Consider the following 21,168-nt stretch of genomic DNA (forward strand, 5'->3'; position numbering starts at 1 on the left):
GCATTTACTGTTGTTTGTGAACAGGTCAAATGTTCTAATGAAGGATACCTCAGCCTTAACACTATCAACATGGGATGTTGTGTGTCTTTTGAGCAGCCAGCATATATTTACAAGGGAGTCTTGAGTCAGCAACACAAATGTGTTATTACTGGTGGCTCTTAAAGAATATGCTAATCTTTGCCAGTGCTGATAAGAAGAAATGGGAAGGAGCCCGAGAGCAGACGGAGACTGACCCAAACATTTCCTCTCAGCATTTTTGTTGCTAAGGCTGCAGTTGCTACAGATGGTCCACCCTCACCCCTAATAGATGCAACCCCCAAACTCCTTTAGTATGTCCACTGACCATCATGGCATCTTGAGGGTGGCTGAAGGGGTGTGTCAGGACAGGCCATTATCTGCACCGCTGGAGGTCAATAACGTCAATAACATCCGACTGTTGGATTTTGCAGCTCATCGAAAGAGGCTACTCCATCTCCTTTGTTAATGCCACCTCCTCACAACAAAATGACTGAGTACAACCTCTCCTTACTCCGGCAGGAGGTGTTGGCTCTCTTGGCAAAGGGAGCTATAGAGTACGTGCCTGCATCAGAAGCAGGTAGTGGTTGCTAGCCCCTGCTATGTTCTGGTGCCCAAGAAGGATGGAGGCCTTTCTTTTATTCCAGATCTGCACCTTCTCAACCTCTTCCTGAAAAAGAAGAAATTCAAAATGCTCACGCAAGTCTTGTCTGCACGGGACCGAGGAGACTGGATGGTAACACTGGACTTAAAGGACGCTTACTTACATCCTGTCCGTCCACAGACATTACTTGCTGTACACTGTCAGCGAAGAACACTTTCAACATGCTGTGCTCCCCAGTCAGGGATTCCAGTAAGTCGTTCCGCCCCCCCCCTTCAAACTATGTTGAACCTAATGAACTGGCTAGGGTTCACTATCAATGTGTTAAAGTCACACAAACTCCTCAGCAGACACTCCCTTTAGTCTGCGCTGTTTTGGACACTGTGCAGTTTTGGGCATATCCTCCTGAGCGAAGAGTCCATGAAATTCAGGCTATGATACCGATGTTTCGGCCTCTATCCTGGATTTTGGTAAGACTGACTGAGGCTGTTGGGCCTCAGGGCCTCCTGCATCCTTCTTGTGAAACTTGCCCATTGGCATATGATGGCTCTGCAGTGGGACCTGAAGTTCCATTGGGCACAGTATCAAAGAAATCTCTCCAGTTTAGCCCAGATCATAGAGAGACTTGCAAAAGACATGCAGAGATGGCTAATGAACCGCAATTAGGTCATTGTCAGATCCCTCTCCCTTCTCCAACCAGAGCGGACTGAGTCACTTCTGGGCAGGAGTGGGTATCTAGGAGAGGTGGATATCAGAGGACTCTGGTCTCCGGTAGAATTCGGACTACACAGCAACCTGTTGGAGCTCTGGGTAATCCGGCTGGCCTTAAAGGCCTTTCTTCCTTCAATTATGGGAAGGCTGGCAGGGTGGGGTCGGGTAGTGGAGTATATATCTGTGGGCTCTCTGAATGCCAGGGTAGATTAACTCAACCATCGATGCCTATCAGATCATGATTGATATCTCCATCCAAAGGTGGCACAAAGTGTCGTCCAAGAATGCAGTGAGCCTTGGTTTGATCGGTTCATCAGCAGTTTTGCACACTGGAGTTTCCAAGGCGGCTTTCACTTGGAGAAGCTTTTCACCTCGAGTGGAGTTCAATACTCCTGTACGCCTTTCCACTAATACCAGTCTTGCCCACAGCTCTCAAGAAGATCAAGATAGTCCGGGCCCAAGTAATTCTTATCACTCCAATTGGGCACAGAGAATCTGGAATCCTGAGATGTTAAGCACAGGTCCTCTAATTAGGCTGCCTGTTCAGGAGGATCGTTTGTAGCAGCAACACGGAAGGGCGCACCCACACCTGAAATTGCTTCGCCTTTATGTGTGGAGATTGAGCGGTGACAGTTGACAGATTTCAACCTTCTGCCCAAAGTCTGCAATGTTATTTTGACAGCCAAGCATCCCTCCACCAAGAGGGTATACGCCTGTTGTTGGAGCAAGTTTGTGGCATGGTGTACAGATACAAGTTATTTTATTTCTTCTTACCCTAACCCAGCAGGTGCTTTAGGTACTTTAAAAGATTATCTGTCTGCCATAGTGGCATTTCTGCAGTTGCCAGATCAGCCATCCTTTTTCAAATCCCCGAACTGTAAATAGGTTTCTAAGAGGTCTTCAACATATGTTGCCTACAGCTGGCCAGGGAGGCTGGGCCTGTAAAGTCGCAGTTGTAAGCACATCTTGTGGCCATGAAAGACAGACAGGGAGTGACCAGGGGCCATGGAAAGTACAAAGGACCTGGCTGTAGCCCTGCTGTCCTTGAAATGACGATCCAGCACTGAGTCCACCTTATTTCCGAAGAGACTAGAGCCAAAGGGCACGTACATGAGAGAAACCTGCACATCCCCTAAAGAAGCCAGGGTTTCTCAGCCAGGCGAGGAGTCTCAATGCCACTGATGATGTAATCGCTCTACTCAGCAAGTTGGTCGTGTCCAGTTCACATCAGATGGTGAAATTTGCTGCATCTCTGCTATCTGCAATTGCCTGTGACAGTATGGCTTGGGCCGCCTTCAAGTCCATTAGCTCCACTGGTGCAACCAAGTCCCAAATCATGTGGGTATATTGCCCAATAGGCATGCAGTGCTTACCAACCGCAATGCTAGGCTGGCAGAAGAGAAAAGCCTTTTACCAAAGATGTCCAGCCTCTTGTATGCCCTCTCTAGTGGAATGGAAGAGACTGTGCCAGGGTTAACTCAGGATGTGGAGGCAAGAACTATGAGGTTCTTTGGGTTGGGGTGCTGGATAACGAAACTGGGATCATCTGGAGTAGGGTGATGGAGGTGGGCAATTGTCCTATTTACAGGAGACCCTGTGCAGGGCTTGCATCATGCCCCAAGAAGGACATCTTTAAGTGCTTCATTAAAAGGAAGTAAGAGTTTGAATGGGGGTAACTCCTGGCTGAAGCACTTCTGTCAAGACATTTGTCTTGACTGCCACCGAGGGTACATTAAGGTCCAAGACCTCACTCACCCTCCTCACTGTCATAGCAAATGAGGCACCCTTCTCTGTACCCATGGTACGGGGAAGAGACCAAGCCAGGTTTTGGGGAGATGTCAGAACCACTAGCATCTTCCAATTCCTCACACCATTTGTTCATAACTTCTTTTACAGGGTACTGGTGACCATAAGGGTTCTCAGACCCTTTCCATTTGCCCATAAATCGAGGCCTATCAAAAGACTAATGCACTGGCTCTGATATGAGGAGTCTGCCCCCCCTTTGGCGCCGGAGCTGCGCCCATCCGTCAGAGCTAGGGATAACAACAGCAAAGGCGCCGCAGCAGTTTGATGGCACTGGAGCAGGTGCCAGTGAAGGTTCAGGTGGCTCGACCAGCGCCGCCTCGAATCAATCAATGGATCCAAGTGGCCCAACTGGTGCCGGGGGCAAACCTGCTGGCGGAAGGCGGTCCAGCAGGGACGGGCCTCCCAAATATGAGCTGCATGGCCTCACAGAATTCTCATAACTCGGTGGTGGTCACTGGCTCCTGGAAACTCATGGTGGTGCAGAGATGGCCCAGGCACAAGCCCCACCACAGAGCTTGGCTTTGAATGCCAAAGTTCCTTTGTCTCCTCAGATGACTTCAACAGACGTGGTGAAGTCAAATGCCTGCTTGTGCCTGTGGCCTGGAGTGGCTCTGCAAATGATCTTGGGATCTTCCTCTTGACCAAGATCTTGAGGGTCAAGGAGATTGAATGATCGCTCCTTCAAGGACTTAGGGTGCATGGCACAGCAGTCAGCAGGGCTGTCGCAGACACCTGTTGATGACAAGTGGCACACGCTTTAAAACTAGCTTTTCTAGTGGACATCAAGGTCTTGAAAAAAAAGTAAAAAAAAGGGTCAGTCAAACACGGGGGTGGGGGACTTTGTTTGCTCTTCCCAGATCTTTTCTGACTGGCATAGAAAGATAAGAGCGGATGTCAGTGTGCTGGGGTGGCACCTATATAGGCAGCAAACACTTCACTTTCAGTGCGGATGACACGGACGACGTCATGCGGAGCCAAACATCACCACGTACTGACGCGCAGGGGTAGTGCTCACGAAAATGTTCTGTATACAGTCAGATGCCTGGGGATTATTCTAGGGTAAGGATGCTGCAGCTGGAAGTCTCCATCAGAAGGCCTGTTTCAGGATGCTATTTTTTCTAGTGAGGAGGTAAAGCCTTAACTAAAAGTCAAAGTTGAAAATACAGCCATAACAGAACCTAAAAAGAAGTGTGACCGAATAAATGAACTAACAGCTTAAAGTGATATAGTACATTTCTCTCCAGTACTTAGCAACAACTGAACAAAAGCAGTCATATCTGTGACTAACTAGTGAATGGCCTTTCCAAAATCCATTATTGAATTGCAGTTCAAGCTCCTAATAATCATTGTACTCTTAAGAGTTCCTTTTATTTTTTTAAAGACTTCATACCTAATCATAGAAAGTTTTGAATGTTGATAATTTTCTTTTTTTGTTTTGTTTCAAAGATCTAGCCCGCAACAGTTCATAATAAAGACATCAGTAAACAAATGCTCTAGATACTGTGATTTTGTTTGACGGAGACTATGACTGACATCCAGAAAATGACCATGACAAGTACCTGTCCAGCCAAGAAACTCCTTGAGATTAAAGTGCATCAGTTGAGGAGGAATTCCATTACTAAGGTGGGACATGTGCCTTTTACTGAAAAACTCTAGAAGTGATCTTTATACAAACATCAATCAATAGGAAGACAGTCTTGACAAGATGCATGCTTATCTCATCCCACAAATACAAAAACACTAGGGGGTTGGGTCCGGGAACTCCAGAACAGAACATATCAGGAAGCTTGAGAACAAAATATTCCTGTCAGAGACTGTGGCACAACTGCATCTATATGACAAATGCCCTCCAACTAAGGCAGGCTTTGGAGGTACATAAATGTAAAGACATTTCTAATATTAGATTTATAACTGCATCGCACATCTAATGCAAAAATAACTCCATTATACACATTTATGTACATGTTCTAATTACAAAATGGACTTTTGCATTCAAGAACTAAAAAAAATTACCTGGGTCTGCTGCAGTAAACGGGACTCCATCAGATGTATAAAATGTTGGTTCATTCTAAAAATTAAACAGTTTCCATCAATATTCATCTTTATTGAGCATAAGAAAAATGCAGCAGGTACCTTTGATAACAATCTATCTGGTGGATACTCTATGCAGATTCCTCAACTGTTAAAGTCGTCAGTCAGGGGCCAATAAGGAAGGGAATAGCCTGTAGGAATGGGTGGGTATACACTCTTCTACTATCTGAAGGCTTCACTAGTCCAAAGTAATTGTCTTCCAAGCTGGTAGAAAGGAGGACACAGACTCGCACAGGATCTTGCTGTGCTGGTAGAAGCAAACTAGGACTGCTTTCCTTATGGCGCAGAAGAGAGAGGGGAAGATGAATCTTGGTTGAAGTATCCACTGCCTTTGACTCTGACTCTGCAGCTGTTTTGTCTAACCAGAGGGTTTTGAGGCTGTTGCACTGTTTCTGGGCTTACTAGTGTTATCAAAAGAGGAACCATCTATAGAAGCTTTGAAAGAGAAAAAAACTGTATCTAATCCCACTGAAGCTGCTGGGGACCTAAGGATCTGGCTCTGCAGGAAGCTGGCCTGTGTGTGGTGGACACCTATGGTGATCACCTTATACCAGGTACAGGAAACCCCTATTAGTTAGTGAAACCATGTCTAGGAAGCCATGGCTCTTTAGTGGTAGCTGTGGTGAGCAGCCAGGACTTTTCTAGGAGGAGTGTAAAGCACTATCTGATAGAGGCTTCTAGTTGCAGATTCCTTACCTTAGAATTTTCCCCCAGGCGTCAGACTGGATCCAGAGATTTTTTTTTTTAGCAATACCTTTGCATGTCAGTAGGTGGCGTCGGTCGACTACGCAGGCGTCGTGGTCGACGTGATGACGTCGGGAGTTGTGCATAGATGCTGCCTTCGAGCAGTGACGTCAGTTCTTTTCTTTCTGCGCCACGTGCTGATCCAGAGAAGAGCTACCATGGCTATTTTTGGGGCAAATTTGACCGTTTTGTCAAGTTTTTTGTGTGCAACTTTGGTGCGTCGAAGATGTCCTCGAAGACCGGGTTCAAGCCTTGTGAGGACTGCCATCGGATGATGTCGGTGACGGATCCTCATCGCGTTTGTCTGTGGTGCCTTGAGAGCGACCATGACCCGAAGTCATGCTCGGAGTGTCCCGGGACATGCACCCGAAGGCTTTGAGGGAGCGGTCCCTAAAGCTAATGGCAGCCCGGCACTCAACTCCATGTAGGTCCCGTTCTCGCTCGAGAGGAAGGTCTTGAGAGCGGTTGCGGAGTCATCACCACTCGATTTCTTCTAAGTCCTCAGGTCAAGGTAACAAGAAGAAGTCAAAGTCACATCGCTCTCCTACTTCGCCCTCGGAGGCTGCGTCTGGGTCGGCTCCGTGCTTTACCGAGTTTCCCAGAGCTAGAGCGACCCCCGCCCAACTAAGAGTTTTACGAGGCCATGCGCCTCATATTTGGGCAGGCCGACCCCAATACGGTGCCTCGGCTGAAGGGGTTCGGCTGAGGGGCCTTTGGGTTCTGCGCCGGCGGCTTCGGCCTCAGCCACCGAGGTCACCTCCAGATCCGTGCGTGGATCCGCACTGACAGCAGTCGCACCCTGGAGACCTTCCCTGGCGCTGTCGATTATCGACGCTCCCGACGTCAGTGGTGCCCACTATCGACGTCGACCCAATTCTTATCCCCGACGACTGAGTCGGAGCGGTGTCGGCTGATGCCGCCTTTGGTGGGGCCTATTCACCCCAGGTCGGATTCGGACCCTTTTCTCTATGGGTACGAATATGGGGAGGAATAGGAGGGGTTCCTGGACCCTTATGAATACCAGGATGATCCTGCTATGGACTGGGTACAGGAATTGGGCGAAGCCAGTGGTCTGGATACTTCTCCAGATGCTGGCATGCTGTCTCCTCCTACCGTGGCTACGGCAGAGGGAGAAACTTATGGTATGGTGGTCAGAAGAGCAGCTGAGGTTCTCGGCCTTGAGCTTCCTACTGTAGAGGTACGGTCTAATCTCCTGACGGAGGTGCTCCAGCCTGGGGCTTCTACTTCAGAAACCCTTTTGCCATTTAATGACGCCCTCACTGATGTCCTTTCGGGTACATGGTCCAAAACCAACACAGCTGCCCCTGTGAATAGGACAATCACATACTGCCATCGGCCCGCTCTGAACGGCCCTAAATTCTTGTCCCAACACCCCACGCCTTAGAGTCTTGTTATCCAGGCTTCCTATTCTTCAGACGCGTTCCCTTCCGCACCCACGGATAGGGAATCCAAAAGACTGGAAAAGTTTGGCAAGAAGTTGTTTTCTTCTTCCAGTCTAGCGCTGCGGTCTGTAAACACCACATGCCTTTTGGGCCGCTATACCCACTCCTTGTGTGATACGGTTGCGCAAGTCCTGCCACAGATACTGGAGGAGGCCCGTGCCATCGTCTCTCAAGCAGTGAACGATGGGAGAGACGCGGCAAAGTTCACAATCCATTGTGGGCAGATCGGTTACGAACTTCTGGTTTCTCGGGGATGTCCAACAGTCACTCATGGACATGCCCTTTGATGGCACGCGTCTCTTCGGAGACAAAGCAGACTCAGCCTTGGAGAGATTCAAGGATTCCCGGTCTACTGCTTCGTCCCTTGGTCTTTCCTCGGCCTCTCGCCCAACACAGTCCGCTTTTCGCCCCTTTCGTGGACACGGAAGGGGCTCCTTGTCGCATCACCTGCCCCACTGGGAACATATCACCACGGATGGGTGGGTTTTGCAGAACGTTCGAAAGGGCTACTCCCTCCCTTCCGAATCTGCTCCACCACACATGCCACCATCCTTCAATCACCTTCCGGAGCATCATTCGGCGCTTCTCTGCCAGGAAGTCACGGCTCTCTTGGCCAAGGGAGCTATAGAAAAGGTCCCTGTGCCAGAAGTAGGTTGTGGTTATTATTCCTGCTACTTTCTGATACCAAAGAAGGACAAAGGCTTACGTCCAATCCTAGACCTTCGGGACCTAAACTACTTCCTCAAGGAGAAATTCAAAATGCTCACACTGGCTCAGGTTCTGTCTGCCTTAGATCCAGGAGACTGGATGGTAGCATTGGACTTGCAGAACGCTTATTTAGACACCCCCATCCTACCTGCCCACAGATGTTACGTACGATTCGTGGTAGGTCACGAGCACTTTCAGTTTACTGTGCTCCCCTTCGGCCTTACCAGCGCCCCTCGGGTGTTCACAAAAGTGATGGCGGTGGTTGCAGCTCATCTGCGCAGGTTAGGGGGTTTCAGTCTTCCCCTACCTCGATGACGGGCTGTTGAAGGCAGACTCTCCCCAGAAAATCGTCTCCCACCTTCAGACTATGGCGAACCTCCTGCACACGCTGGGGTTCACTATCAACATGCCAAAGTCACACCTGACTCCCTCTCAGTCGCTCCCTTTTATCGAGGTCTGCACAGAGTGCAGTTTTGGGCTTACCCTCCCGACAAATGAGTCCAAGACATTCAGGCTATGATTCCGTTCTTTCGGCCTTGGGTTTCGGTGAGATTGACTCTGAGGCTGCTGGGCCTCATGGCCTCCTGCTAGTAACACATGCCAGATGGCATATGCAGGCTATGCAGTGGGACCTGAAGTTCCAGTGGACGCAGCATCAGGGGAATCTATCCGACCTGGTCCAGATCTCAGAGGGAACTGCGAAATACCTGCAGTGGTGGCTTTCAAATCCAAATTGGGTCCACGGCATATCCCTCTCCCTTCCCCAACCAGATCTCTCTATAGTGACAGATGCGTCACTTCTGGGTTGGGGTGGCCACTTGGGAGAGGAGGAGATCAGAGGACTCTGGTCTCCGGCAGAGTCGGGGCTCCATATAAATCTGCTGGAGCTCCGGGCGATCAGGCTTGGTTGAAAGCATTTCTTCCCTGTCTCAAAGGGAAAGTGGCGCAGGTGTTCACAGACAATACTACCGCCATGTGGTAATTCAACAAACAGGGCGGAGTAGGGTCCTGGACCTCTTGTCAGGAGGCACTACGCCTCTGGACATGGCTGGAAAATCAGGGCATTACCCTGATGGTTCAACTTCTGGCGGGCTCCCTCAATGCCAGAGCAGACTAACTCAGCCGTCGACACACAGTCGATCACGAATGGCGTCTCAATCCGGAGGTGGCGCAAGGTCTCTTTCAGCAGTGGGGAGAGCCTTGGTTAGATCTTGGTTAGATCTGTTCACCTCTGCAGAGAACGTGCAATGTCAGCTGTTTCACACATTGGAGTTTCCAAGGCAGCACTCGCTCAGAGATGCTTTTCGTCTCGAGTGGAACTCCGGCCTGCTTTACGCCTTCCCGCCTATCCCTCTTCTGCCTAGAGTTCTCAAGAAAATCAAGAACGACTGGGCCCAAGTCATCTTGGTGGCTCCAGACTGGGCTCGAAGAGTGTGGTAACCAGAGCTATTGAGCATGTCCATCGATCCTTCACTCAGACTGCCTCTTTGGGTGAATCTTCTGTCCCAGCAACAGGGGACAGTTCTTCACCCGAACCTGTCCAACCTCTGCCTTCATGCGTGGAGATTGAGCGGCACAGTTGTCGGCGTTTGCCCTTCCAACCGACGTCTGTAATGTTATCTTGGCAGCCAGGCGTCCATCGACAAACTGTATATGCCTGTCATTGGAATAAATTTGTGGCACGGTGTACCAACAAATATATTGACCCCCTTTCTGGCAGAGGTTCTCTTTGTTTATTCTTTCTTTAGCCCAGCAGGGCTCTATTTTGGGCACCCTTAAAGGGTATTTATCTGCCATTTCAACCTTTCCTAGGCTACCTGATCAGCCCTCACTCTTTAAATCTCCTATTGTGAGTAGATTCCTAAAAGGGCTCACCCAATTATTTCCTCCCACTCCATTTATCATGCCTCAGTGGGACCTTAATCTTGTACTTACTTATCTGATGTGTACCCTCTTTGAGCATAATTGTCCCTTGCGGCTCCTCACCTTCAAAACTGTCTTTCTGGTCGCTATCACCTCTGCTCGCAGGGTAAAGTGAGCTTCAGACCCTTTCCTCAAAAACCTCCATACTTGTCTGTGCACCCTGAAAGTAGTGTTGCGTACTAGAGCTTCCTTCCTTCCTAAGGTGGTTACACCCTTTTCATGTAGGCCAGTCCATCTCTTTGCCTACGTTCTACGCACCCCCACATCCTTCCCATGAGGAGGAGAGACTCCACAGTCTGGACCCAAAAAGAGCGTTGGCGTTCTACCTCAATCGTACTAAAGATTTCCGGGTGGACGATCAACTCTTCATTGGGTATGTGGGTGTGAAAAAAGGGAAGACGTTGCAAAAGCATACCATCTCTCGATGAGTGCTTCTTTGCATCAAAATGTGCTACGTTTTGGCCAAGAAGCAACCTCCTGAAGGCTTGCGTGCTCATTCCACCAGAGCAACTGCTGCTTCCACCGAGTTAGCACGCAGAGTTCCTGTCCTGGATTTCTCTCGGGCAGCTACGTGGGCATTCCTGCACACGTTTGCTAAGCATTACTGCCTGGATAGTCAGGTCCGTCGAGACAGCTATTTTGGTCGTTCGGTCCCAGGACTTTCTAGTATGATCTTGGTTCACAGCCCACCACCGAGGATGGCATTGCTTGGGTATCTATTCTAAGGTAAGGAATCTGCAACTAGAAGTCTCTATCAGATGTACAAGTTACCTTCGGTAACAAAATATCTGGTAGAGACATATTCTAGTTGCAGATTCCTTACTGCCCACCCATCCTCCCCGCTTGCAAACTGATTTATAGGGACAGGGATTTCCCCCTTTCAGGTTATTAGCTCTGGCGCACCAATCTCAGTGTTCTTAGTGGCTCTGTGCTCTGGCGTGGAAAGTCGTTAAAAGAAACTGATGTCACTGTGCGAGGGCTGCGTCTAAGTACTACTCCCGACGTCATCACCGCGACCACAACACCAACAACACCTGTGGAGTCAACCAACGCCACCTACCGATGCGCAATGGTATTGCTCAAAGAAAAATCTCAGGATCCAGTCTGACGCCTGGGGGGAAATTCCAAGGTAAGGAATCTGCAACTAGACTATGTCTCTACCAGATATTTCGTTACCGAAGGTAAGTAACCTGTACTTCAATACCACAGCAGTCACACAGCAACTTATCTCACATGAAAGGAACCACACAGTGTTACAAAAATGAAAATACTGCATTACAGTAGAACTAAACAAAATCACTTATAGGCAGTCTCCCCGCTGGAGGTAAGTACACACTATATATACACAATAAGTATTGGGAATTAGCATTGGTAAATAACCAGCATTGGTAAGAAATAGCAGAAAATAGCTAGGGCCCTATGGGGGCCAAACATATACTGAAATAGTGGAATGGGAGAAGTGCAGTCACCCACCCAAGGATGTCGAATAGTTATAAGGAAGCTGGGAGAACTCGGGACCCCCAAAGGTGAGTACCTAGAGGACGCCCAGCGACCAGGAGAGCAGAAGTAAGTTAACAGGACTTCCCAGAGACTAACAAGAGGACTTGGAAAAGGAAGATTGCAGGATCAGTCCAGTGGAACCCAAAGGTGGATACTGGACAAAGAGGACCTGCAAAAGAAGGGGACAGAGTCCAGTCCACACAAGAGTGTCCAGGTGGGGCAGGAGCCACTACCAACCCTTCTGTGGATGAGTATTCAGCCCGAGGATGGAAGATGATCAGTTGTGAAGCCCAGGTGCTGCAGAGAGGTCCTTGGAATTGTGCAGAAGTTCTTCCACGCCAGGTCGCCGATGGTCAGTGGTCAGGAGGACCACCAAAAAGCCTTGGCAAACGCAAATCTTGGGAGAAGAGGATTTCCGGAGAAGAAAAGGACCAGCAAGGTCTGGGGACTCGGCCCTTGGAGGGGAATCCGGGCTGACCCTCAGCAGTTGGGAGAGCCAGCAGAAGCATTCGCAGTGAGGCCCAGTCAGCACCCCTGGAGAGGTGTCCCAAATTGCCGGAGCAGCAGAGGTGAGACTGTCCTTGCAAGGATGAAGTGCTGGAGGCCTGGGCTACTTGGAGCCTGAAGATTCCTCTGAGCAGGTGTCAACTAGCCTTGGTTGCTGCAAGAGTCACAGTGCAAGGAGATTCTGTCCTGGAGGAAGAGGCAGGGCTCACTGTCTCCAAAAGGACAGAGAGGACCAAGAAGACCACTCAGGACCACCACCTGTGTTGGAGGATCCATGAAGTTCCTATGGAGAGCAGATACCAGCAGCCAGACCTTGCCTTAGGTGCCTGCCAATGCAGGGGAGTGACTCCTTTACTCCAAGGTAGATTCCTTCTTACTGTTTTAGTGCAAAGGAAGTCTTGCCAACCCCAGAGGATACACAGCAGTGGAAATGTTGCAATTACTGGAAGGAGCCGAAGAAACAATGTTACAAGGTGAGGTCGTCTCAGGAGCTGTAGGCATGTTTGGTTCCTGTGAAGTCCAGCAGCTGTTCTGGTGGCGAGGAGCACAAGAGGTTGACACAGAGGAGCCCTAGTGGAGTCCTGCACGCTGAATCTGGGGACTCACCCACAAAGGAGTCCCTAAATAGCCATAACAGGGGGGCTTGGTCACTCTGCAGGGTGACCACCTATCAGAGGGGGTCACTGACATCAGTCACTTGTCCTGACCGACCAGGTGCTCCCAGGGCCTCTGCACATCTTGTTTTCAAGATGGCAGAATTAGGTGGCCACCTGAACGAGATCGGGCACAACTCCTGGGGTGGTGATGGACAGGGGGAGTAGTCACTCCCCTTTTCTTTGTGTGCTTTCACACTAGAGCAGGGACCGGGGGTCCCTGGACCGGTGCCTCTACACATCTTGTTTTCAAGATGGTAGAATCAGGTGGCCACCTGAACGAGCTCTGGGCACCACTCCTGGGGTGGTGATGGACAGGGGGAGTGGTCACTCCCCTTTCCTTTGTGTGCTTTCACACCAGAGCAGGGACCGGGCGTCCCTGGACTGGTGCAAACCGCATTATGCAAAGAGGACACCAAATATGCTGGTGGCATGGGGAGGCTAGGCTACCCCTTCTCAGCCTTGTAACACCTATTTCCAAGGGAGAGTTTTACATCCCCTCTCACAGAAAATCATTTGTTCTGCCATCCCCTGCTTAAGCTGGTCAAGAAGCAGGAGGGCAGAAACCTCCGACAGGTGGCTGGCAGCAGCGTGGGCTGCCAGCAAACCCTGAAAGGCTGGTTCGACCAATACAGGTGGGGGGTGGGTGTCCTCTAAAGAGCCCCCAGAGTGCATGGAATCATGCCACCAATACCAGCATTAGTTGATACCAAACATGCCTAGGTACTGAGTTAACATGATGTAGCTGTACAGGTCCAGTACATCAGTACATAGGTAAAATGTTTTCAGTGCACTTACGAAGTCCAGTGCATTGAACTGGAGTTCGTAGGGGCACCTCTGCTCATGCAGGGGTGCCCTCACACACAGGAACCTACACCCTGCCCTCTGGGCTAGAAGGGCCTACCCAGGGATGGGGAAATCCTTTCGCCCGAGCCATGTTGATTTTTAAGAAGGGCAATGAAACGTAATGTCTATTTTGTCCGACGGGCAAGTAGACATTAAATCAGTAAAGTAAATAGCTGTGAGCGCTCAGGTTTTGTCAGTCTGCGCTCCCCTCCCCACAGCGACGCGATCAAACAATCTGTGGCCCCGCCCCTACAAACACTGTCTACGTGGTGGGTAAACAGGAACGGAGCAAGTGGCTGCCACGCCAGAGTAATGCACCAGAGGAGATGGAGGTAATGGCTGCAGGGTGGAAAAAAAAGAATGCTGTTCGTGCTTTACTTGCAAAGGCGTACATATGTTCAGTACGTACCTTTAAACAAGGGCCTTGCTGGCCATGTGATCATCAGGCAGAGCAGGCCATCGTCATTACACACGTACTACTAGTAATGATGATAACCTGCTCTGCCTAATGATCACACAGACAGCAAGGTCCTTGTTTAACAGTAAATAAAAGGCCTTGCTCCCCGTGTGATCATCAGGCATGGCAGGCCATCGTCATTACAAGTACGTATGCACATTTGTGTAATGACGATGGCCTGCCCTGCCTAACAAAACACTAGCTGGCAGACCAAAAGCGCATTCTACCAGAGGCAAGTCGGCAACAACTGCCTTAATGAGGAATGTTCCCTTAGCAGACATCTGTAGAGCTGTGACTTGGAGGTCTATTCACACCTTTGCTAAGCATTATAGTCTTGACTCCGATGCCAGGGCAGATGCTCAAGTAGGACAGGCTTCTCTCATGAACCTCTTTGCTTGAAAGTGTATTTCATGAGTGTTCAGTCTACTCCTCTGCGGTTTATGGGATGGGCTTGCTATTATTCAACGCTTATGACTATACATGGAAATCTCCTACGAGAGAAGGAATAGTTTCTTACCTGTAACTCCAGTTCTCTTGTAGGGGTATTTCCATGATAGTCATAAGCAACACTCCCCTCCTCCCCGTTGGAGTAGACAGATTACTAACTCAGGTTAATCATTACAGCTAGGACTGCCTACAAAAAGAACTGAGGTAACTGCCTCTCTCTACGCATGATTGGATACTGGAGGACTGGCTGCTCTTGAAGGCACAGTCTCCTTTTTCTTCATTATTAATGGCAGCCTATGGGCTATACTGAACGGCACCAGGGCAAGAGACATTAACACAGGCATGCCATAAGGCCCCATGGGTCCTCAAGGCATGTCAGAGGGGGCTGGTGCCCTATCAAAAATATTAAACACAGGCATTGTGAAACAGTGCTTGATCAGACCCCAGTATAGCAAAGTCTGGGTAGACTGGTAGCAACACCAGGGAAGTAATGGCCGGCTCAAGGGGAGGATTGGGTGGCTCAAGGTGTGGCTCTGGTGGCGGTGGTGGGTAAGTGTTGGGCTGACTGGGGGAATTAGGATGGGGAGCCAGCTGGCATGACTGCTCCACCACAAATAAACTCTGGTATCAAAGATGCCCATCTTGTGGGAGTCAAAGGGGTCTAGAAGACTTACAATCAGGATGTTTTGTGTGCTTTCTATGCTTTTTCCTAATACTCAAGTAGTGGAACTTAGATGACCTGGAGCTGGCCCGTAAACAACGACGGCCTCACTTTTCATACTGCAGGACCGAGCAATGAACAGTTTGGACTCCCTTACCTTCAATAAACTGGGAGTCATGGTCCAACACCAAACACCAGAGACACCCAGAGTAGGGGTCAGTGATGGACATTTGTCCCTCGCAGTCTCTACAATGTGTGAATGCTTTGGGGGAGACAATTCTTAGCGCTGCTACTTGTTTAATTTGCTACAAAAAATCTACATAAACTGTCAGAGAGAGCTCTGGATCTGCGCCGTAGGCGCAGAAAAACAGAATTGAAATACTTGCACTTGGGGAGGTGCTAAATGACTTTTGTGACACCACCCTACAGCGATATGAAGCCAGCAACCTCCTACTGGCATCCTAAAGCTTTGATGTTTTCTAGATACAGTCTGCTGCCTGGCATTAATCAACAGGTGAGGAAACTGCAGGTAGAAATATCCATCAGAAACCTTCTAACAAGACATTTATAATTTTTACCTTTATACCAAAATTATTTGGTCTTGAAATTGCAATTGCAGGTCAAAAAGGAATGAAACTAAATAGTTGAAGCTTGAGGAGCTTACTGGATATATATGCAACCTTTTCACCTTTCCAAAAATCAGGTATATTACAACAGAGGGAGATAGTATCTATAGGAGAAGAGGAAAACATTTACTTGCGGGCTGATGTCATGCAAGCACTGAGATAGCACCACATGGTCGATGACGTCAAAAACATATAAAGAGAAAAAAAGAGAAGGGACTATAAAGCCTATTCCAGACTTGACCATTAGATGGCAGGATAATGCACAGAATATGAATCCAGAAACAAAGATTAATGCTGCTCTATGAATAAACGGAGCCTGACAAAAAATAAATAAATTAGAATGTCAAGAGAATTCACGTTGTGGCTAACCAATGTGTCAGTGTATAACTCTTCAGATCATTTGGAAGTCTAGAAGAAAAAGCTAGAGGTGAAGGGAAATTAAAATGACAGAATTTTGAAGCATGAGCGCACACACGATCCTGACTACAGCTCAACATTGTCCATTTACTCAGCTGCCAGGACCCTTCATGCATCCTTTTAATTTCGAATTGGGGTATTACACATTAGAAGCATGTGAATGGCACAGTTGGTTCAGAACTAATGCACAATGCACTACCTTTACTAACACACAGCTATTTAATGTATGTATTGGACATGTGTACCTTTGTCCACTCCACCAGTGAGGTGGGAGGGTTGCTTATGACTTGAATGGAGATTCCTCTACGAGAGAACTGAAGAAAGAAACTGTTCCCTCTCTAGTAGGGGATCTCCATTGATAGTCATAAGCACTGAATAGAGGAGCAAGCCCATCCTTACTAAAAGCGGTGGAGAAGACAGAGGAATGAGATAGAGCCCAATTTAAGCAAACACATTTCTGAGTGAGGCCTGTCCTACCTTGAGCATCTGCTCTAGCATCCAAGTCTAGGCAGCAGTGTTTGAAGTATGTGTGCACAGATCTCTTCGTGGCTGATTTGCAAATAATCACTATAGAGATATTCCTCATTAAAGCTGAAGTAGCCGCTTTACCCCTAGTGGAGTGAGCTTTTGGTCTACCTGTTAGGGTCTTGTTCGCTTTTTGATAGCACAACAAGAAACTGGAGATGGACTGTTTAGATGTAGCTAACTCTGTATGGACTGGCCCATAGTTGATAAAGAGTTGGTTCGATCTACGGAGATATAATTTCAAAACTCTCCTCACATCTAAGGATTGAAGATATCTCTCAGCTAGAGGGGAGGAATTCTGAAAGAAGGTACATAACAAGATGGTCTGGTTGACAAGGAAATCAGAAATAACCTTAGGGAGGAAATTCAGGTGAGTCCTCATGACCACTTTGTTAGAGTGGAAGACTGTGTATGGCTCATGAGAGCTTAGTGCTTAGATTTCACTAACTCTCCAGGCCAATGTTATAGCTACCAGGAAAGCTGTTTTCCAAGAAAGGTGCTGCAGAGAAACCTTGTGAATTGGCTCAAAAGGTTCCTGCTTAAGTCATGAAAGGATTATGTTAAGTTCCCAGGGAGGTGAAGGACACCTGATGCAAGTCACAAAAACACAAAAAACCTTCATTACAAGGACATTGAAAAAAAGGTTTGTGAAGGACATTTTGTGTAAGCAGCAAGAGCTGATGAGTGAACCTTTATGGAAGGGAATTGCAAGCCAGATTTAGCCAAGTGTAGCATGTACGGAAGAATTACATCTTTTTGGCAAGTTGTAGGGTCAACTTTCTTGGAGGAACACCAAATGCAAAATCTCTTCCACTTGAAGGCATATGCGTTACACGTGAAAGGCAGCTTAGCCTCCTTGAGGATCTCCAGGCAGTCTTGTGGCAGGTTCAAATGTCCATTTTGCACTAGCTCAGGAGTCATGCAGCCAAATTCAAGGAGGAGAGATTGGGGTGAACCATCTGGCCTCCGAATTTTGTTAGACGATCAAGTCTGCATGGCAGCTTGAGATGTGGATGCTCTGACCGGTGAGGCGGGTACATGAACTATCATTAACATAGCCACTCTGAAGCTATGAGGATCATTTTGGCTCTTGAGTGGGACAGCTTGATGAGGACTGCCAGTATCAGGGGAATCGGTGGAAAGGCGTAAAGAAATTTGCCTGACCAGTCGATCCACAGGGCATCCCCCCCAGTCGCCCTGGTTAGAAGTAACTTGAGACAAAGCTGCAGCATTTTTTGCTTTCTACGGTGGCCAACAAGTTGATAGGTGGAGTTCCCCACCGTTGGAAGATGTTTTGTACAACAGTGTCTTACAAGATGTAGAAAAGGACCCTCTTTTTGGCATGGTTACCCCCACTTTATGTCTGCTGTCAGTATGCTTTGGCTGTTTTCATTCGGATCCTGCTAATCAAGACCCCAGGGATTGTGCTGTCTCCCTCCAAATTTGGTTGCCTAGGACTTTGCACACCCCACAATTGGCACAGTGGTGCAACCATATATGTCCCTAGTACATGGTACTTAGGTACAGAGGGCATTGGGTCACCAGGGATTCCCCATGGGCTGTAGCATGTATTATGCCAACCATGGGAGCCCATGCAAAATGTGTCTGCAGGCCTAACATTGTAGCTTACGTGGGCAGATGCATTCACCCTTTTACCACAGGTCACTGCACCAGGTCACTGTAAGTCACGGCTATGGTAGGTTCTACTAGCCCAGAAGGCAGGGTGCAGGTCCCTGTGTGGGAGGGCACTGCTGCATGAGCAGAGGTGCCCCTATGAACTCCAGCTCCATTACACTGGACTTCGTAAGTGCGAGGAAGCCATTTTACCCGTATACTGGACACCTGTGTCCATCTATATAATGGTAACTTGGAATCTGGGCATGTTTTGTATCAAACATGTCGGAATCATACCTCAATACTGTTGCCAGTATTGGTTGTATGATTCCACGCAGTCTGGGGGCTCCTTAGAGGACCCCCAGCATTGCTCCGAGCAGTCTTCTGGGGTTTTCTGGGCAACCTGCGCTGCTGCCTGCTGCTTGAATAGCTCAGGCAGAGGAAAGCAGAGCAAAGGATTTGCTGTGGGAGAGGGGGGTAACACTCTCTCCCTTGGAAACAGGCGTTACATGGCTTGGGAAGGGTAGCCTCCCCAAGCCACTGCTATGTTGTGAAGGGCACACTTGGTGCCCTCCTTGCATAAACCGGTTTGCACCAGTCCAGGGATCCCCGGTCCCTGCTCTGATGCAACACTGGACAAAGGAAAGGGGAGTGACTTCCCTGTCCATCACCATCCCAGGCTGCCACTTGATTCTGCCATCTTGAACCCAAGGTGGACAGAAGCCCCAGGGAGCATATGAGCAGCCAGGTCAGGTAGGTGACGTCACACCCCCCTCCTGATAGGTGGTCACCCTGCTAGGTGACCAATCCCCCTTCCTGGGCTATTCAGGATCTCCCCCTTGGGTGGGTCCTCAGATTCGACGTTCAAGATTCCAGCAGGACTCCTCTGCATTGTTTACTTCATCTTCTGGCCACTGGGATAGCAACAGTACCCTCCAGGAACCAACAATCTGCATCTTCAGCAACAACTCCCCTCGGCAACATTGTTTCTCCGGCTCCTTCCAGCAACTGCAACATTTACACAGCTGTGCATCCTCTGAGGGCGCCGAGTCTTTAGTCTGCACAAGAAGTAAGATGGAATCTCCCTTGGAGTAAAGGAGTAACTCCCCTGCATCTGCAGACACCAACTGAAACGACAACCTGCTGCGTGCATCTGCTCTCCTCCTGAACTGTGGGAATCCTGCATCACAAGTGGTGGTCTGGAGTGGTCCCCTTGGTCCTCTCTACCAGCTGTCCAACTTGGGAGACGGTAAGCCCTTGCCTCTCCTTGCAGAACAGCACCCCTTTGAACCACGAGTCTTGCAGCTACCAAGGGTTGTTTGTTCCTCCTCCAAGGGATCTTCAGACTCCGTGTAGCCACGGCCTCCCACACCCCTTCCTGAAAAGCACTGTCTCCTGCTTGCTGGCCCAGCAACGTGAGACTCCTCTTCAGGTGTGCTAAGTGGGCCTCACTGCAACTCCTGTGGGTGCTGCCAGCGGGTTGCCTGTGGAGGAGCTGCCTCCTCTTCTTGTGACTCCTACAGCTGCTGAGGGTCACCCCGGACTCCCTTTGTTGGGACGAGTCCCATGGACCCTGTTGGTCCTCTTCAGCCTTGCAAACACCTTCTCCGTCTTTTACATTTGCCAAGGCTTGTTGGTGGTTTTCCAGCACTATTAACCAACTACATCTCGACCGCCGACACAGGACATCACTTGAATCACTCCTGGCACTTCTCTTCATCTCCAGTGCTGCAGGGCGGACCTTCTTTGTCCACCGTCAACCTGGTCCTGCATCCACAGAAGGGTGGATAGAGGCTCCTACACAACCGGACACTCCATCACGAACTGGACTTGGTCCTCTTCCTTTACAGGTCCTCTTCTGCCAGCAACCTTTGGGTTCTTCCGGTGTTAGTTGGGTCTTGCACAATCCGTTTCCAAAGTCCTACTATTGGTTTTGGGGAAAACCAGGTACTTACCTCTGCTCTCCTGGTCCCTGGGGGTACTGTGGTACTCACCTCTTGGGGTTCCTAGTTCCTCCAGCTCCCTTCTACGGATTGCACTTCCTTGGGTGGGGGACTGCCTTTCATATTCCACTTTTTTATTATATGGTTTGGCCCTCCCCTAGGGACCTAACTATTTGCTATTGCTCTTAGCAATGTTACTGCTTTCTATGCTCTTTACTGTTTACTAAGGTGCATTATAATAATGTGTTTACTTACCTCCTGTTGGGGATTACCTATTCCGTATTCTAGTATTTATGTTACTATAATAAAGTAACTTTAGTTTTGTAACACTGAGGTTCTTTCATGTGTGAGAGTAATGTGTGAATACAATGGTATTGCATAAGCTTTGCATGTCTCCTAGATAAGTCTTGGCTGTTCATTGACAGCTAACTCTAGAGAGCCCTGGCCTCCTAGACACTGCCTTCACTTCACTAATAGGGGATACCTGGTATAAGGTGATAACACCACAGGTTTCAGAACTCTGCTGGGAGAGTCTGCATGAGCATTTTTGACGCCTGGGAGGTGAGGTACCGTGGTCTTCAGGTTCCTGGCTAAGAGCAACTTGCAAATCACCTGGGTCTCGCATGACAAGGGCTTGGACCTCGTTCTCCCACTCTTGTTGATGATAGTTGTACTGTCTGTCTGGACAAGCAGGGTCTGGATTGTGAATCATGCCCGAAAGGCCTTGAGCACTCAGTTAACTGCACGAAGCTCGAGAAGACTGATTTGATAGGTCCTCTCTGAAGCCATATGCCCTGAATCTGGAGATGATCCATGTGAGCTGCCCATCCTAGTAGTGAAACACCCATCACTACGGTTTGAGAGAGGAGCTGTTGGTGGAACTGCATCTCTTGCAGGAGATTGTTTGGAG

General features: G+C 48.9%; 1 protein-coding gene across 2 annotated transcripts in view; it reads right to left on the minus strand.

Moving 5' to 3' along the window:
* PAIP1 (poly(A) binding protein interacting protein 1) overlaps window positions 1-21,168 on the minus strand; it is a 456,675-nt gene that overhangs the window by 78,500 nt on the left and 357,007 nt on the right. For both annotated transcript variants that reach the window (XM_069221533.1, XM_069221535.1), the window contains exon 9: window positions 5,147-5,201. In XM_069221533.1, the coding sequence (XP_069077634.1) occupies window positions 5,147-5,201 (55 nt within the window). The remainder of the gene's footprint in view (window positions 1-5,146; window positions 5,202-21,168) is intronic.

This window comes from Pleurodeles waltl, chromosome 1_1 (assembly GCF_031143425.1).
Source record: "Pleurodeles waltl isolate 20211129_DDA chromosome 1_1, aPleWal1.hap1.20221129, whole genome shotgun sequence".
In the NCBI taxonomy this organism is placed as follows: Eukaryota; Metazoa; Chordata; class Amphibia; order Caudata; family Salamandridae; genus Pleurodeles; species Pleurodeles waltl.